Source organism: Aulonocara stuartgranti (genome assembly GCF_965226115.1).
Source record: "Aulonocara stuartgranti genome assembly, chromosome: 3".
NCBI lineage: Eukaryota > Metazoa > Chordata > Actinopteri > Cichliformes > Cichlidae > Aulonocara > Aulonocara stuartgranti.
Window position 1 is genome coordinate 63,893,878 of NC_138941.1, and position 17,853 is coordinate 63,911,730.

The following is a 17,853-nucleotide window of genomic DNA, read 5'->3' on the forward strand; positions in this document are numbered from 1 at the left end:
GGCTGTGTACTCTGGCTTCTTCCCACAGTCCAAAGATGTAGCTTATGGGGTTAGGTTAACTGGTGATTCAAAACTGCCCTTTGGTGTGAATGCAAATGCTTGTCCTTCCATGTTAGACTGGCGATCTGTCCAGGTTGTACTGCCCTATGGTAGCTGGTATAGGCCCCAAAACTGCTACCCCACAATCCTGATAAGGATAAGTGGAAGAGGATGGATGATTGCAAAGGAATCAGTTGTTAATTATTGTAGCCAGTATTTTTTTCAGAAGAAAACATTTCTTGAGTGGAAAGCCCCCCCCCCCCCCCCCCCCCCACACACACACACACACACATGCAAATTAAAGACAGAAGCACAGGACTGCCCAGTACAGTTGCAAGAAGAGCACTTGGTCTAATCTTTGTGCCATCTTTTCTTTGTTGCAGGATCTTGATGAAGAAATGCCTCAGCAAGGCTCAGAAGCCATGCATTCTTCTTCAGTGCAAGATTTTGAAGAGGTAACATTGACCTAGGACAGATTTTAATGAATGTTTCTCATGCACGATGTGTACCTTACGCTATTTGCCGATAGTGAAATGGTCTATTCATCCTCTTGAGTGATGCATTTTTAGTAACTGTCAGATTACTGTTCTTTTGTCTTCATTCTCTATCTGTTACACACGAAGACTGAGACCAGCCAGATTCAGAAGACTGTGAGCTGCCTAAAGCCACAACCAAACAGCTTTCCAAACAATGATCTGGACCTGAAACATCCAGAGCCTGAAAGGGTAAATATAATCCAGTGTACCACTTAATGAACTAATAATTTAATCTATCATCATTCTTTATGGATGCTGTGTGTGTGTTTGTGTTTGGCAGTCACCTGGGTGTGATGTGATTTACATGGACTGTGGCTTGTAGGTCCTTTTCATTGTTTCAAAGTGCAAGTCTGGATAACATCTGAGTGTGTGTGTGTGTGTTAACCACCCAAATGTGACTTAGGAGGACCACACTGTTATTGGGAGACTCCGTCAAAGTTTGCTTCATGGTGACATCACTCTGGTTTTAGGAGGGGTCTTCTCGTATTTCTTGACAGTTTGACCTACAGCATGCAGAACTGACTACATGTGCTTTGTTTCTATGTGGTTTGAAACTCAGGCTTGAACATTAAGATAGATAGTACTATACAACTTAACTTGTTTTAGGCACTTTTTACTGCTGGTAGTGCATGGGCTCTCTCGCTGTGTACTCTGGCTTCTTCCCACAGTCCAAAGATGTAGCTTATGGGGTTAGGTTAACTGGTGATTCAAAACTGCCCTTTGGTGTGAATGCAAATGCTTGTCCTTCCATGTTAGACTGGTGATCTGTCCAGGTTGTACTGCCCTATGGTAGCTGGTATAGGCCCCAAAACTGCTACCCCACAATCCTGATAAGGATAAGTGGAAGAGGATGGATGATTGCAAAGGAATCAGTTGTTAACTATTGTAGCCAGTATTTTTTTCAGAAGAAAACATTTCTTGAGTGGAAAGCCCCCCCCCCACACACACACACACACATGCAAATTAAAGACAGAAGCACAGGCCTGCCCAGTACAGTTGCAAGAAGAGCACTTGGTCTAATCTTTGTGCCATCTTTTCTTTGTTGCAGGATCTTGATGAAGAAATGCCTCAGCAAGGCTCAGAAGCCATGCATTCTTCTTCAGTGCAAGATTTTGAAGAGGTAACATTGACCTAGGACAGATTTTAATGAATGTTTCTCATGCACGATGTGTACCTTACGCTATTTGCCGATAGTGAAATGGTCTATTCATCCTCTTGAGTGATGCATTTTTAGTAACTGTCAGATTACTGTTCTTTTGTCTTCATTCTCTATCTGTTACACACGAAGACTGAGACCAGCCAGATTCAGAAGACTGTGAGCTGCCTAAAGCCGCAACCAAACAGCTTTCCAAACAATGATCTGGACCTGAAACATCCAGAGCCTGAAAGGGTAAATATAATCCAGTGTACCACTTAATGAACTAATAATTTAATCTATCATCATTCTTTATGGATGCCGTGTGTGTGTGTGTTTGGCAGTCACCTGGGTGTGATGTGATTTACATGGACCGTGGCTTGTAGGTCCTTTTCATTGTTTCAAAGTGCAAGTCTGGATAACATCTGAGTGTGTGTGTGTGTGTGTGTGTTAACCACCCAAATGTGACTTAGGAGGACCACACTGTTATTGGGGGACTCCGTCAAAGTTTGCTTCATGGTGACATCACTCTGGTTTTAGGAGGGGTCTTCTCGTATGTCTTGACAGTTTGACCTACAGCATGCAGAGCTGACTGCATGTGCTTTGTTTCTATGTTGAAATTTTTTGAAACTCAGGCTTGAACATTAAGATAGTACTATACAACTTCTTAACTTGTTTTAGGCACTTTTTACTGCTGTAATGCATGGGCTCTCTCTGGCTGTGTACTCTGGCTTCTTCCCACAGTCCAAAGATGTAGCTTATGGGGTTAGGTTAACTGGTGATTCAAAACTGCCCTTTGGTGTGAATGCAAATGCTTGTCCTTCCATGTTAGACTGGCGATCTGTCCAGGTTGTACTGCCCTATGGTAGCTGGTATAGGCCCCAAAACTGCTACCCCACAATCCTGATAAGGATAAGTGGAAGAGGATGGATGATTGCAAAGGAATCAGTTGTTAATTATTGTAGCCAGTATTTTTTTCAGAAGAAAACATTTCTTGAGTGGAAAGCCCCCCCACACACACACACACACATGCAAATTAAAGACAGAAGCACAGGACTGCCCAGTACAGTTGCAAGAAGAGCACTTGGTCTAATCTTTGTGCCATCTTTTCTTTGTTGCAGGATCTTGATGAAGAAATGCCTCAGCAAGGCTCAGAAGCCATGCATTCTTCTTCAGTGCAAGATTTTGAAGAGGTAACATTGACCTAGGACAGATTTTAATGAATGTTTCTCATGCACGATGTGTACCTTACGCTATTTGCCGATAGTGAAATGGTCTATTCATCCTCTTGAGTGATGCATTTTTAGTAACTGTCAGATTACTGTTCTTTTGTCTTCATTCTCTATCTGTTACACACGAAGACTGAGACCAGCCAGATTCAGAAGACTGTGAGCTGCCTAAAGCCGCAACCAAACAGCTTTCCAAACAATGATCTGGACCTGAAACATCCAGAGCCTGAAAGGGTAAATATAATCCAGTGTACCACTTAATGAACTAATAATTTAATCTATCATCATTCTTTATGGATGCTGTGTGTGTGTTTGTGTTTGGCAGTCACCTGGGTGTGATGTGATTTACATGGACTGTGGCTTGTAGGTCCTTTTCATTGTTTCAAAGTGCAAGTCTGGATAACATCTGAGTGTGTGTGTGTGTGTTAACCACCCAAATGTGACTTAGGAGGACCACACTGTTATTGGGAGACTCCGTCAAAGTTTGCTTCATGGTGACATCACTCTGGTTTTAGGAGGGGTCTTCTCGTATTTCTTGACAGTTTGACCTACAGCATGCAGAACTGACTACATGTGCTTTGTTTCTATGTGGTTTGAAACTCAGGCTTGAACATTAAGATAGATAGTACTATACAACTTAACTTGTTTTAGGCACTTTTTACTGCTGGTAGTGCATGGGCTCTCTCGCTGTGTACTCTGGCTTCTTCCCACAGTCCAAAGATGTAGCTTATGGGGTTAGGTTAACTGGTGATTCAAAACTGCCCTTTGGTGTGAATGCAAATGCTTGTCCTTCCATGTTAGACTGGTGATCTGTCCAGGTTGTACTGCCCTATGGTAGCTGGTATAGGCCCCAAAACTGCTACCCCACAATCCTGATAAGGATAAGTGGAAGAGGATGGATGATTGCAAAGGAATCAGTTGTTAACTATTGTAGCCAGTATTTTTTTCAGAAGAAAACATTTCTTGAGTGGAAAGCCCCCCCCACACACACACACACACACATGCAAATTAAAGACAGAAGCACAGGCCTGCCCAGTACAGTTGCAAGAAGAGCACTTGGTCTAATCTTTGTGCCATCTTTTCTTTGTTGCAGGATCTTGATGAAGAAATGCCTCAGCAAGGCTCAGAAGCCATGCATTCTTCTTCAGTGCAAGATTTTGAAGAGGTAACATTGACCTAGGACAGATTTTAATGAATGTTTCTCATGCACGATGTGTACCTTACGCTATTTGCCGATAGTGAAATGGTCTATTCATCCTCTTGAGTGATGCATTTTTAGTAACTGTCAGATTACTGTTCTTTTGTCTTCATTCTCTATCTGTTACACACGAAGACTGAGACCAGCCAGATTCAGAAGACTGTGAGCTGCCTAAAGCCGCAACCAAACAGCTTTCCAAACAATGATCTGGACCTGAAACATCCAGAGCCTGAAAGGGTAAATATAATCCAGTGTACCACTTAATGAACTAATAATTTAATCTATCATCATTCTTTATGGATGCCGTGTGTGTGTGTGTTTGGCAGTCACCTGGGTGTGATGTGATTTACATGGACCGTGGCTTGTAGGTCCTTTTCATTGTTTCAAAGTGCAAGTCTGGATAACATCTGAGTGTGTGTGTGTGTGTGTGTGTTAACCACCCAAATGTGACTTAGGAGGACCACACTGTTATTGGGGGACTCCGTCAAAGTTTGCTTCATGGTGACATCACTCTGGTTTTAGGAGGGGTCTTCTCGTATGTCTTGACAGTTTGACCTACAGCATGCAGAGCTGACTGCATGTGCTTTGTTTCTATGTTGAAATTTTTTGAAACTCAGGCTTGAACATTAAGATAGTACTATACAACTTCTTAACTTGTTTTAGGCACTTTTTACTGCTGTAATGCATGGGCTCTCTCTGGCTGTGTACTCTGGCTTCTTCCCACAGTCCAAAGATGTAGCTTATGGGGTTAGGTTAACTGGTGATTCAAAACTGCCCTTTGGTGTGAATGCAAATGCTTGTCCTTCCATGTTAGACTGGCGATCTGTCCAGGTTGTACTGCCCTATGGTAGCTGGTATAGGCCCCAAAACTGCTACCCCACAATCCTGATAAGGATAAGTGGAAGAGGATGGATGATTGCAAAGGAATCAGTTGTTAATTATTGTAGCCAGTATTTTTTTCAGAAGAAAACATTTCTTGAGTGGAAAGCCCCCCCCCCCCCCCCCCCCCCACACACACACACACATGCAAATTAAAGACAGAAGCACAGGACTGCCCAGTACAGTTGCAAGAAGAGCACTTGGTCTAATCTTTGTGCCATCTTTTCTTTGTTGCAGGATCTTGATGAAGAAATGCCTCAGCAAGGCTCAGAAGCCATGCATTCTTCTTCAGTGCAAGATTTTGAAGAGGTAACATTGACCTAGGACAGATTTTAATGAATGTTTCTCATGCACGATGTGTACCTTACGCTATTTGCCGATAGTGAAATGGTCTATTCATCCTCTTGAGTGATGCATTTTTAGTAACTGTCAGATTACTGTTCTTTTGTCTTCATTCTCTATCTGTTACACACGAAGACTGAGACCAGCCAGATTCAGAAGACTGTGAGCTGCCTAAAGCCGCAACCAAACAGCTTTCCAAACAATGATCTGGACCTGAAACATCCAGAGCCTGAAAGGGTAAATATAATCCAGTGTACCACTTAATGAACTAATAATTTAATCTATCATCATTCTTTATGGATGCTGTGTGTGTGTTTGTGTTTGGCAGTCACCTGGGTGTGATGTGATTTACATGGACTGTGGCTTGTAGGTCCTTTTCATTGTTTCAAAGTGCAAGTCTGGATAACATCTGAGTGTGTGTGTGTGTGTTAACCACCCAAATGTGACTTAGGAGGACCACACTGTTATTGGGAGACTCCGTCAAAGTTTGCTTCATGGTGACATCACTCTGGTTTTAGGAGGGGTCTTCTCGTATTTCTTGACAGTTTGACCTACAGCATGCAGAACTGACTACATGTGCTTTGTTTCTATGTGGTTTGAAACTCAGGCTTGAACATTAAGATAGATAGTACTATACAACTTAACTTGTTTTAGGCACTTTTTACTGCTGGTAGTGCATGGGCTCTCTCGCTGTGTACTCTGGCTTCTTCCCACAGTCCAAAGATGTAGCTTATGGGGTTAGGTTAACTGGTGATTCAAAACTGCCCTTTGGTGTGAATGCAAATGCTTGTCCTTCCATGTTAGACTGGTGATCTGTCCAGGTTGTACTGCCCTATGGTAGCTGGTATAGGCCCCAAAACTGCTACCCCACAATCCTGATAAGGATAAGTGGAAGAGGATGGATGATTGCAAAGGAATCAGTTGTTAACTATTGTAGCCAGTATTTTTTTCAGAAGAAAACATTTCTTGAGTGGAAAGCCCCCCCCCCACACACACACACACACATGCAAATTAAAGACAGAAGCACAGGCCTGCCCAGTACAGTTGCAAGAAGAGCACTTGGTCTAATCTTTGTGCCATCTTTTCTTTGTTGCAGGATCTTGATGAAGAAATGCCTCAGCAAGGCTCAGAAGCCATGCATTCTTCTTCAGTGCAAGATTTTGAAGAGGTAACATTGACCTAGGACAGATTTTAATGAATGTTTCTCATGCACGATGTGTACCTTACGCTATTTGCCGATAGTGAAATGGTCTATTCATCCTCTTGAGTGATGCATTTTTAGTAACTGTCAGATTACTGTTCTTTTGTCTTCATTCTCTATCTGTTACACACGAAGACTGAGACCAGCCAGATTCAGAAGACTGTGAGCTGCCTAAAGCCGCAACCAAACAGCTTTCCAAACAATGATCTGGACCTGAAACATCCAGAGCCTGAAAGGGTAAATATAATCCAGTGTACCACTTAATGAACTAATAATTTAATCTATCATCATTCTTTATGGATGCCGTGTGTGTGTGTGTTTGGCAGTCACCTGGGTGTGATGTGATTTACATGGACCGTGGCTTGTAGGTCCTTTTCATTGTTTCAAAGTGCAAGTCTGGATAACATCTGAGTGTGTGTGTGTGTGTGTGTGTTAACCACCCAAATGTGACTTAGGAGGACCACACTGTTATTGGGGGACTCCGTCAAAGTTTGCTTCATGGTGACATCACTCTGGTTTTAGGAGGGGTCTTCTCGTATGTCTTGACAGTTTGACCTACAGCATGCAGAGCTGACTGCATGTGCTTTGTTTCTATGTTGAAATTTTTTGAAACTCAGGCTTGAACATTAAGATAGTACTATACAACTTCTTAACTTGTTTTAGGCACTTTTTACTGCTGTAATGCATGGGCTCTCTCTGGCTGTGTACTCTGGCTTCTTCCCACAGTCCAAAGATGTAGCTTATGGGGTTAGGTTAACTGGTGATTCAAAACTGCCCTTTGGTGTGAATGCAAATGCTTGTCCTTCCATGTTAGACTGGCGATCTGTCCAGGTTGTACTGCCCTATGGTAGCTGGTATAGGCCCCAAAACTGCTACCCCACAATCCTGATAAGGATAAGTGGAAGAGGATGGATGATTGCAAAGGAATCAGTTGTTAATTATTGTAGCCAGTATTTTTTTCAGAAGAAAACATTTCTTGAGTGGAAAGCCCCCCCCCCCCCCCCCCCACACACACACACACATGCAAATTAAAGACAGAAGCACAGGACTGCCCAGTACAGTTGCAAGAAGAGCACTTGGTCTAATCTTTGTGCCATCTTTTCTTTGTTGCAGGATCTTGATGAAGAAATGCCTCAGCAAGGCTCAGAAGCCATGCATTCTTCTTCAGTGCAAGATTTTGAAGAGGTAACATTGACCTAGGACAGATTTTAATGAATGTTTCTCATGCACGATGTGTACCTTACGCTATTTGCCGATAGTGAAATGGTCTATTCATCCTCTTGAGTGATGCATTTTTAGTAACTGTCAGATTACTGTTCTTTTGTCTTCATTCTCTATCTGTTACACACGAAGACTGAGACCAGCCAGATTCAGAAGACTGTGAGCTGCCTAAAGCCGCAACCAAACAGCTTTCCAAACAATGATCTGGACCTGAAACATCCAGAGCCTGAAAGGGTAAATATAATCCAGTGTACCACTTAATGAACTAATAATTTAATCTATCATCATTCTTTATGGATGCTGTGTGTGTGTTTGTGTTTGGCAGTCACCTGGGTGTGATGTGATTTACATGGACTGTGGCTTGTAGGTCCTTTTCATTGTTTCAAAGTGCAAGTCTGGATAACATCTGAGTGTGTGTGTGTGTGTGTGTGTTAACCACCCAAATGTGACTTAGGAGGACCACACTGTTATTGGGGGACTCCGTCAAAGTTTGCTTCATGGTGACATCACTCTGGTTTTAGGAGGGGTCTTCTCGTATGTCTTGACAGTTTGACCTACAGCATGCAGAGCTGACTGCATGTGCTTTGTTTCTATGTTGAAATTTTTTGAAACTCAGGCTTGAACATTAAGATAGTACTATACAACTTCTTAACTTGTTTTAGGCACTTTTTACTGCTGTAATGCATGGGCTCTCTCTGGCTGTGTACTCTGGCTTCTTCCCACAGTCCAAAGATGTAGCTTATGGGGTTAGGTTAACTGGTGATTCAAAACTGCCCTTTGGTGTGAATGCAAATGCTTGTCCTTCCATGTTAGACTGGCGATCTGTCCAGGTTGTACTGCCCTATGGTAGCTGGTATAGGCCCCAAAACTGCTACCCCACAATCCTGATAAGGATAAGTGGAAGAGGATGGATGATTGCAAAGGAATCAGTTGTTAATTATTGTAGCCAGTATTTTTTTCAGAAGAAAACATTTCTTGAGTGGAAAGCCCCCCCCCCCCCCCCCCCCCCCACACACACACACACACACATGCAAATTAAAGACAGAAGCACAGGACTGCCCAGTACAGTTGCAAGAAGAGCACTTGGTCTAATCTTTGTGCCATCTTTTCTTTGTTGCAGGATCTTGATGAAGAAATGCCTCAGCAAGGCTCAGAAGCCATGCATTCTTCTTCAGTGCAAGATTTTGAAGAGGTAACATTGACCTAGGACAGATTTTAATGAATGTTTCTCATGCACGATGTGTACCTTACGCTATTTGCCGATAGTGAAATGGTCTATTCATCCTCTTGAGTGATGCATTTTTAGTAACTGTCAGATTACTGTTCTTTTGTCTTCATTCTCTATCTGTTACACACGAAGACTGAGACCAGCCAGATTCAGAAGACTGTGAGCTGCCTAAAGCCACAACCAAACAGCTTTCCAAACAATGATCTGGACCTGAAACATCCAGAGCCTGAAAGGGTAAATATAATCCAGTGTACCACTTAATGAACTAATAATTTAATCTATCATCATTCTTTATGGATGCTGTGTGTGTGTTTGTGTTTGGCAGTCACCTGGGTGTGATGTGATTTACATGGACTGTGGCTTGTAGGTCCTTTTCATTGTTTCAAAGTGCAAGTCTGGATAACATCTGAGTGTGTGTGTGTGTGTTAACCACCCAAATGTGACTTAGGAGGACCACACTGTTATTGGGAGACTCCGTCAAAGTTTGCTTCATGGTGACATCACTCTGGTTTTAGGAGGGGTCTTCTCGTATTTCTTGACAGTTTGACCTACAGCATGCAGAACTGACTACATGTGCTTTGTTTCTATGTGGTTTGAAACTCAGGCTTGAACATTAAGATAGATAGTACTATACAACTTAACTTGTTTTAGGCACTTTTTACTGCTGGTAGTGCATGGGCTCTCTCGCTGTGTACTCTGGCTTCTTCCCACAGTCCAAAGATGTAGCTTATGGGGTTAGGTTAACTGGTGATTCAAAACTGCCCTTTGGTGTGAATGCAAATGCTTGTCCTTCCATGTTAGACTGGTGATCTGTCCAGGTTGTACTGCCCTATGGTAGCTGGTATAGGCCCCAAAACTGCTACCCCACAATCCTGATAAGGATAAGTGGAAGAGGATGGATGATTGCAAAGGAATCAGTTGTTAACTATTGTAGCCAGTATTTTTTTCAGAAGAAAACATTTCTTGAGTGGAAAGCCCCCCCCCCACACACACACACACACATGCAAATTAAAGACAGAAGCACAGGCCTGCCCAGTACAGTTGCAAGAAGAGCACTTGGTCTAATCTTTGTGCCATCTTTTCTTTGTTGCAGGATCTTGATGAAGAAATGCCTCAGCAAGGCTCAGAAGCCATGCATTCTTCTTCAGTGCAAGATTTTGAAGAGGTAACATTGACCTAGGACAGATTTTAATGAATGTTTCTCATGCACGATGTGTACCTTACGCTATTTGCCGATAGTGAAATGGTCTATTCATCCTCTTGAGTGATGCATTTTTAGTAACTGTCAGATTACTGTTCTTTTGTCTTCATTCTCTATCTGTTACACACGAAGACTGAGACCAGCCAGATTCAGAAGACTGTGAGCTGCCTAAAGCCGCAACCAAACAGCTTTCCAAACAATGATCTGGACCTGAAACATCCAGAGCCTGAAAGGGTAAATATAATCCAGTGTACCACTTAATGAACTAATAATTTAATCTATCATCATTCTTTATGGATGCTGTGTGTGTGTTTGTGTTTGGCAGTCACCTGGGTGTGATGTGATTTACATGGACTGTGGCTTGTAGGTCCTTTTCATTGTTTCAAAGTGCAAGTCTGGATAACATCTGAGTGTGTGTGTGTGTGTGTGTGTTAACCACCCAAATGTGACTTAGGAGGACCACACTGTTATTGGGGGACTCCGTCAAAGTTTGCTTCATGGTGACATCACTCTGGTTTTAGGAGGGGTCTTCTCGTATGTCTTGACAGTTTGACCTACAGCATGCAGAGCTGACTGCATGTGCTTTGTTTCTATGTTGAAATTTTTTGAAACTCAGGCTTGAACATTAAGATAGTACTATACAACTTCTTAACTTGTTTTAGGCACTTTTTACTGCTGTAATGCATGGGCTCTCTCTGGCTGTGTACTCTGGCTTCTTCCCACAGTCCAAAGATGTAGCTTATGGGGTTAGGTTAACTGGTGATTCAAAACTGCCCTTTGGTGTGAATGCAAATGCTTGTCCTTCCATGTTAGACTGGCGATCTGTCCAGGTTGTACTGCCCTATGGTAGCTGGTATAGGCCCCAAAACTGCTACCCCACAATCCTGATAAGGATAAGTGGAAGAGGATGGATGATTGCAAAGGAATCAGTTGTTAATTATTGTAGCCAGTATTTTTTTCAGAAGAAAACATTTCTTGAGTGGAAAGCCCCCCCCCCCCCCCCCCCCCCCACACACACACACACACATGCAAATTAAAGACAGAAGCACAGGACTGCCCAGTACAGTTGCAAGAAGAGCACTTGGTCTAATCTTTGTGCCATCTTTTCTTTGTTGCAGGATCTTGATGAAGAAATGCCTCAGCAAGGCTCAGAAGCCATGCATTCTTCTTCAGTGCAAGATTTTGAAGAGGTAACATTGACCTAGGACAGATTTTAATGAATGTTTCTCATGCACGATGTGTACCTTACGCTATTTGCCGATAGTGAAATGGTCTATTCATCCTCTTGAGTGATGCATTTTTAGTAACTGTCAGATTACTGTTCTTTTGTCTTCATTCTCTATCTGTTACACACGAAGACTGAGACCAGCCAGATTCAGAAGACTGTGAGCTGCCTAAAGCCGCAACCAAACAGCTTTCCAAACAATGATCTGGACCTGAAACATCCAGAGCCTGAAAGGGTAAATATAATCCAGTGTACCACTTAATGAACTAATAATTTAATCTATCATCATTCTTTATGGATGCTGTGTGTGTGTTTGTGTTTGGCAGTCACCTGGGTGTGATGTGATTTACATGGACTGTGGCTTGTAGGTCCTTTTCATTGTTTCAAAGTGCAAGTCTGGATAACATCTGAGTGTGTGTGTGTGTGTTAACCACCCAAATGTGACTTAGGAGGACCACACTGTTATTGGGAGACTCCGTCAAAGTTTGCTTCATGGTGACATCACTCTGGTTTTAGGAGGGGTCTTCTCGTATTTCTTGACAGTTTGACCTACAGCATGCAGAACTGACTACATGTGCTTTGTTTCTATGTGGTTTGAAACTCAGGCTTGAACATTAAGATAGATAGTACTATACAACTTAACTTGTTTTAGGCACTTTTTACTGCTGGTAGTGCATGGGCTCTCTCGCTGTGTACTCTGGCTTCTTCCCACAGTCCAAAGATGTAGCTTATGGGGTTAGGTTAACTGGTGATTCAAAACTGCCCTTTGGTGTGAATGCAAATGCTTGTCCTTCCATGTTAGACTGGTGATCTGTCCAGGTTGTACTGCCCTATGGTAGCTGGTATAGGCCCCAAAACTGCTACCCCACAATCCTGATAAGGATAAGTGGAAGAGGATGGATGATTGCAAAGGAATCAGTTGTTAACTATTGTAGCCAGTATTTTTTTCAGAAGAAAACATTTCTTGAGTGGAAAGCCCCCCCCCCCCCACACACACACACACACACACACACATGCAAATTAAAGACAGAAGCACAGGCCTGCCCAGTACAGTTGCAAGAAGAGCACTTGGTCTAATCTTTGTGCCATCTTTTCTTTGTTGCAGGATCTTGATGAAGAAATGCCTCAGCAAGGCTCAGAAGCCATGCATTCTTCTTCAGTGCAAGATTTTGAAGAGGTAACATTGACCTAGGACAGATTTTAATGAATGTTTCTCATGCACGATGTGTACCTTACGCTATTTGCCGATAGTGAAATGGTCTATTCATCCTCTTGAGTGATGCATTTTTAGTAACTGTCAGATTACTGTTCTTTTGTCTTCATTCTCTATCTGTTACACACGAAGACTGAGACCAGCCAGATTCAGAAGACTGTGAGCTGCCTAAAGCCGCAACCAAACAGCTTTCCAAACAATGATCTGGACCTGAAACATCCAGAGCCTGAAAGGGTAAATATAATCCAGTGTACCACTTAATGAACTAATAATTTAATCTATCATCATTCTTTATGGATGCTGTGTGTGTGTGTGTTTGGCAGTCACCTGGGTGTGATGTGATTTACATGGACCGTGGCTTGTAGGTCCTTTTCATTGTTTCAAAGTGCAAGTCTGGATAACATCTGAGTGTGTGTGTGTGTGTGTGTGTGTGTTAACCACCCAAATGTGACTTAGGAGGACCACACTGTTATTGGGGGACTCCGTCAAAGTTTGCTTCATGGTGACATCACTCTGGTTTTAGGAGGGGTCTTCTCGTATGTCTTGACAGTTTGACCTACAGCATGCAGAGCTGACTGCATGTGCTTTGTTTCTATGTTGAAATTTTTTGAAACTCAGGCTTGAACATTAAGATAGATAGTACTATACAACTTCTTAACTTGTTTTAGGCACTTTTTACTGCTGTAATGCATGGGCTCTCTCTGGCTGTGTACTCTGGCTTCTTCCCACAGTCCAAAGATGTAGCTTATGGGGTTAGGTTAACTGGTGATTCAAAACTGCCCTTTGGTGTGAATGCAAATGCTTGTCCTTCCATGTTAGACTGGCGATCTGTCCAGGTTGTACTGCCCTATGGTAGCTGGTATAGGCCCCAAAACTGCTACCCCACAATCCTGATAAGGATAAGTGGAAGAGGATGGATGATTGCAAAGGAATCAGTTGTTAATTATTGTAGCCAGTATTTTTTTCAGAAGAAAACATTTCTTGAGTGGAAAGCCCCCCCCCCCCCCCCCACACACACACACACACACACATGCAAATTAAAGACAGAAGCACAGGACTGCCCAGTACAGTTGCAAGAAGAGCACTTGGTCTAATCTTTGTGCCATCTTTTCTTTGTTGCAGGATCTTGATGAAGAAATGCCTCAGCAAGGCTCAGAAGCCATGCATTCTTCTTCAGTGCAAGATTTTGAAGAGGTAACATTGACCTAGGACAGATTTTAATGAATGTTTCTCATGCACGATGTGTACCTTACGCTATTTGCCGATAGTGAAATGGTCTATTCATCCTCTTGAGTGATGCATTTTTAGTAACTGTCAGATTACTGTTCTTTTGTCTTCATTCTCTATCTGTTACACACGAAGACTGAGACCAGCCAGATTCAGAAGACTGTGAGCTGCCTAAAGCCGCAACCAAACAGCTTTCCAAACAATGATCTGGACCTGAAACATCCAGAGCCTGAAAGGGTAAATATAATCCAGTGTACCACTTAATGAACTAATAATTTAATCTATCATCATTCTTTATGGATGCTGTGTGTGTGTGTGTGTTTGGCAGTCACCTGGGTGTGATGTGATTTACATGGACCGTGGCTTGTAGGTCCTTTTCATTGTTTCAAAGTGCAAGTCTGGATAACATCTGAGTGTGTGTGTGTGTGTGTGTGTGTGTGTGTTAACCACCCAAATGTGACTTAGGAGGACCACACTGTTATTGGGGGACTCCGTCAAAGTTTGCTTCATGGTGACATCACTCTGGTTTTAGGAGGGGTCTTCTCGTATGTCTTGACAGTTTGACCTACAGCATGCAGAGCTGACTGCATGTGCTTTGTTTCTATGTTGAAATTTTTTGAAACTCAGGCTTGAACATTAAGATAGATAGTACTATACAACTTCTTAACTTGTTTTAGGCACTTTTTACTGCTGGTAGTGCATGGGCTCTCTCGCTGTGTACTCTGGCTTCTTCCCACAGTCCAAAGATGTAGCTTATGGGGTTAGGTTAACTGGTGATTCAAAACTGCCCTTTGGTGTGAATGCAAATGCTTGTCCTTCCATGTTAGACTGGTGATCTGTCCAGGTTGTACTGCCCTATGGTAGCTGGTATAGGCCCCAAAACTGCTACCCCACAATCCTGATAAGGATAAGTGGAAGAGGATGGATGATTGCAAAGGAATCAGTTGTTAACTATTGTAGCCAGTATTTTTTTCAGAAGAAAACATTTCTTGAGTGGAAAGCCCCCCCCCCCCCCACACACACACACACACACACACATGCAAATTAAAGACAGAAGCACAGGACTGCCCAGTACAGTTGCAAGAAGAGCACTTGGTCTAATCTTTGTGCCATCTTTTCTTTGTTGCAGGATCTTGATGAAGAAATGCCTCAGCAAGGCTCAGAAGCCATGCATTCTTCTTCAGTGCAAGATTTTGAAGAGGTAACATTGACCTAGGACAGATTTTAATGAATGTTTCTCATGCACGATGTGTACCTTACGCTATTTGCCAATAGTGAAATGGTCTATTCATCCTCTTGAGTGATGCATTTTTAGTAACTGTCAGATTACTGTTCTTTTGTCTTCATTCTCTATCTGTTACACACGAAGACTGAGACCAGCCAGATTCAGAAGACTGTGAGCTGCCTAAAGCCGCAACCAAACAGCTTTCCAAACAATGATCTGGACCTGAAACATCCAGAGCCTGAAAGGGTAAATATAATCCAGTGTACCACTTAATGAACTAATAATTTAATCTATCATCATTCTTTATGGATGCTGTGTGTGTGTGTGTTTGGCAGTCACCTGGGTGTGATGTGATTTACATGGACGAAGTTTATTAGTTGATATCTGCAACTGAATTGAAAACACACCTTTCCAACTGTCCAAAACAAATAAATGTTGCAATATTTTGCTAACAGTGTCACAATCATCGTCTGGTGTGCACAACAATATCATCTTTGGACAAGTGCATTCAGTGTGTGGGACCGGTTTCCTCCCTCAAGTGGCTTGGCTTTAAGTGCAAAGGTGAGACATTTAGTGAATAGGTACAGTGTATAGTAAAAAGCATTAATAGAGTTCAACAAGTTAAGATGTGCTGAAATGAACACTGCTCCCTTTTTAATTAATGGGTGGTCACGTCTAATTAAAGAAATGCAGTATTACCTCATTGGTGCAGGACCTTGTAAAAATGGTATACTTGGGATTGTCCTCAATTCCCCATTCCATAACATAAACTGCTCAAAATAATAAAGGGAACACTTAAACAATGCGATGTTACTCCAAGTCAGTCACACTTCTGTGAAATCAAACTGTTCACTTAGGAAGTAACACTGACAACCAGTTTCACATGCTGTTTTGCAAATAGAGTAGACAACAAGTGGAAATTATAGTCAATTCACCATAATAAAGGACTGGTTCTGCAGGTGATGACCACAGACCACTTCTCAGCACCTATGCTTTCTGGCTGATGTTATGGTCACTTTTGAATGCTGGCGGTGATTTCATTTTAGTGGTAGCATGAGACAGTCTACAACCCACACAAGGGGCTCAGGTAGTGCAGCTCATCTAGCGTAGCACATCAATGTGAGCTGTGGCAAGAAGGTTTGCTGTGTCTGTTAGTGTAGTGTCCAGAGCATGGAGGTGCTACCTGGATGTGGAGTAGGCCATAGGAGGGCAACAACCCAGCAGCAGGACCGCTACCTCCACCTTTGTGCAAGGAGGAACAAGAGGAGCCCTGCAAAATGACCTCAAACAGGCCACAAATGTGCATCTGTCTGCTCAAATGGTCAGAAACTGACTTCATGAGGGTGACTTGAGGGTCCAGCATCCACAGGTGGGGATTGAGCTTGCAGTCCAACACCATGCAGGATGTTTGGCATTTGCCAGAAAACACAAAGTTTGGCAACTTCAGCACGGGCACCCTATGCTCCTCACAGCTGAAAGGAGGTTCAAACTGAGCACGTGACAGTCTGGAGATGCCGTGGGGAATGTTCTGCTGCCTGCAACATCCTCCAGCATGATCATATTGGCAGTGGGTCAGTAATGGTGAGGGGTGGCATTTCTGTGCCTGCCAGAGAGCCTGACTGTCATTGGGTAACAAGATGAGGTCCTCGGACCCTTTGTGAGACCACATGCTGGTGCGTTTGGCCCTGGGGTCCACCTAATGCGAGACGACACTGGGCCTCATGTGGCTGGAGTATGTCAGCAGTTCCTCCATGACAAAGGCATTGATGCTATGGACTGGCCCGCCTGTTCCCCAGACCTGAATCCAATTGAGCACATCTGGGACATCATGTCTCACTCCATCCACCACAAACTGTCCAGGGGTTGGCAGATGCTTTAGTCCAGGTCTTGGAGGAGATCCTTCAGGAGACCATCCGCCACCTCATCCCGAGCATGCCCAGGCATTGTAGGGAAGTCGTACAGGCATCTGGAGGCCACACACATTCAACTACACACTTTCATGCCACTCAACTACCTAAAGAACAAAGTATTTAATAAGAATAATTCCTTCATTCACATCTGGGATGTCCTTTTTTGGGGGGGGGGAGGGGGATTAGCAGTGTATGTGTAGTCATTAAAATATCCTTAATGTGAACAGTTTTGTTTTTTTTTGTTTTTTCAGCATTTGACATTACTGCAATGCTTTGACAAAAAACTACTTCACTTAAATAGAACTGCAAAGCTAAATTAAGTCTATCAAAATGTGTTTCAGTTTGTTTAGGGGTCTGGCACAAATCTTGCCTTGCAAAATTGGCAAATCAGAATTGCCACCAGTCAACACAGGTGTGTATCCCATTCATATTTGGCTTGACTTTTTTTCAGTTTATTTTTTACCTGTCTAAAGTATTGATCAATTAAAAAAACTTTTGTTCTTACATTCCAGAAAGAAGAAATTTCTGAATATTCAGGGGAGGATGGATTGCCACATTCAGTTCTGGATCAAATATCAAGCGATGATGATGGCAACCACAGCATATCAGAAGAAGAATATGTGCCAGATTCAGAGTCATATGATGAAGATTCAGATGAAGACATCTCATTATTGCCAAGCACATCAAAAGGTCTGCTATGCCAAGATGACATCTCCAAAGCGCATGAACAATCAGATTCAATGAATTTAATCCACAACTTGACAAAGGACAAGCCACAAGATAAAAGTGAGCTTTGCGAAACTGAATCAGAAAAAATGACTTTAAGTAAAAGAAATTACTGCTA

General features: G+C 42.7%; 1 protein-coding gene and 1 long non-coding RNA gene across 2 annotated transcripts; both read left to right on the forward strand.

The window, feature by feature from the left end:
- Nucleotides 1-1,638: 1,638 nt before the first annotated feature.
- LOC309698716 (uncharacterized protein) lies at nt 1,639-15,372 on the forward strand (the record flags this gene model as incomplete). Its single annotated transcript, XM_082521356.1, has 23 exons — nt 1,639-1,695; nt 1,864-1,965; nt 2,832-2,903; nt 3,072-3,173; nt 4,033-4,104; nt 4,273-4,374; nt 5,254-5,325; nt 5,494-5,595; nt 6,455-6,526; nt 6,695-6,796; nt 7,673-7,744; nt 7,913-8,014; nt 8,901-8,972; nt 10,102-10,173; nt 10,342-10,443; nt 11,328-11,399; nt 11,568-11,669; nt 12,540-12,611; nt 12,780-12,881; nt 13,770-13,841; nt 14,010-14,111; nt 15,004-15,075; nt 15,244-15,372. The coding sequence occupies 23 exons, from the start codon at nt 1,639-1,641 to the stop codon at nt 15,370-15,372; spliced, it is 1,998 nt and encodes a 665-aa protein (XP_082377482.1).
- Nucleotides 15,373-15,443: 71 nt separating this feature from the next.
- LOC309692382 lies at nt 15,444-17,626 on the forward strand. Its single transcript, XR_014272294.1, has 3 exons — nt 15,444-15,660; nt 17,351-17,421; nt 17,522-17,626. It is a non-coding gene; the product is annotated as an uncharacterized lncRNA (long non-coding RNA).
- Nucleotides 17,627-17,853: the final 227 nt, after the last annotated feature.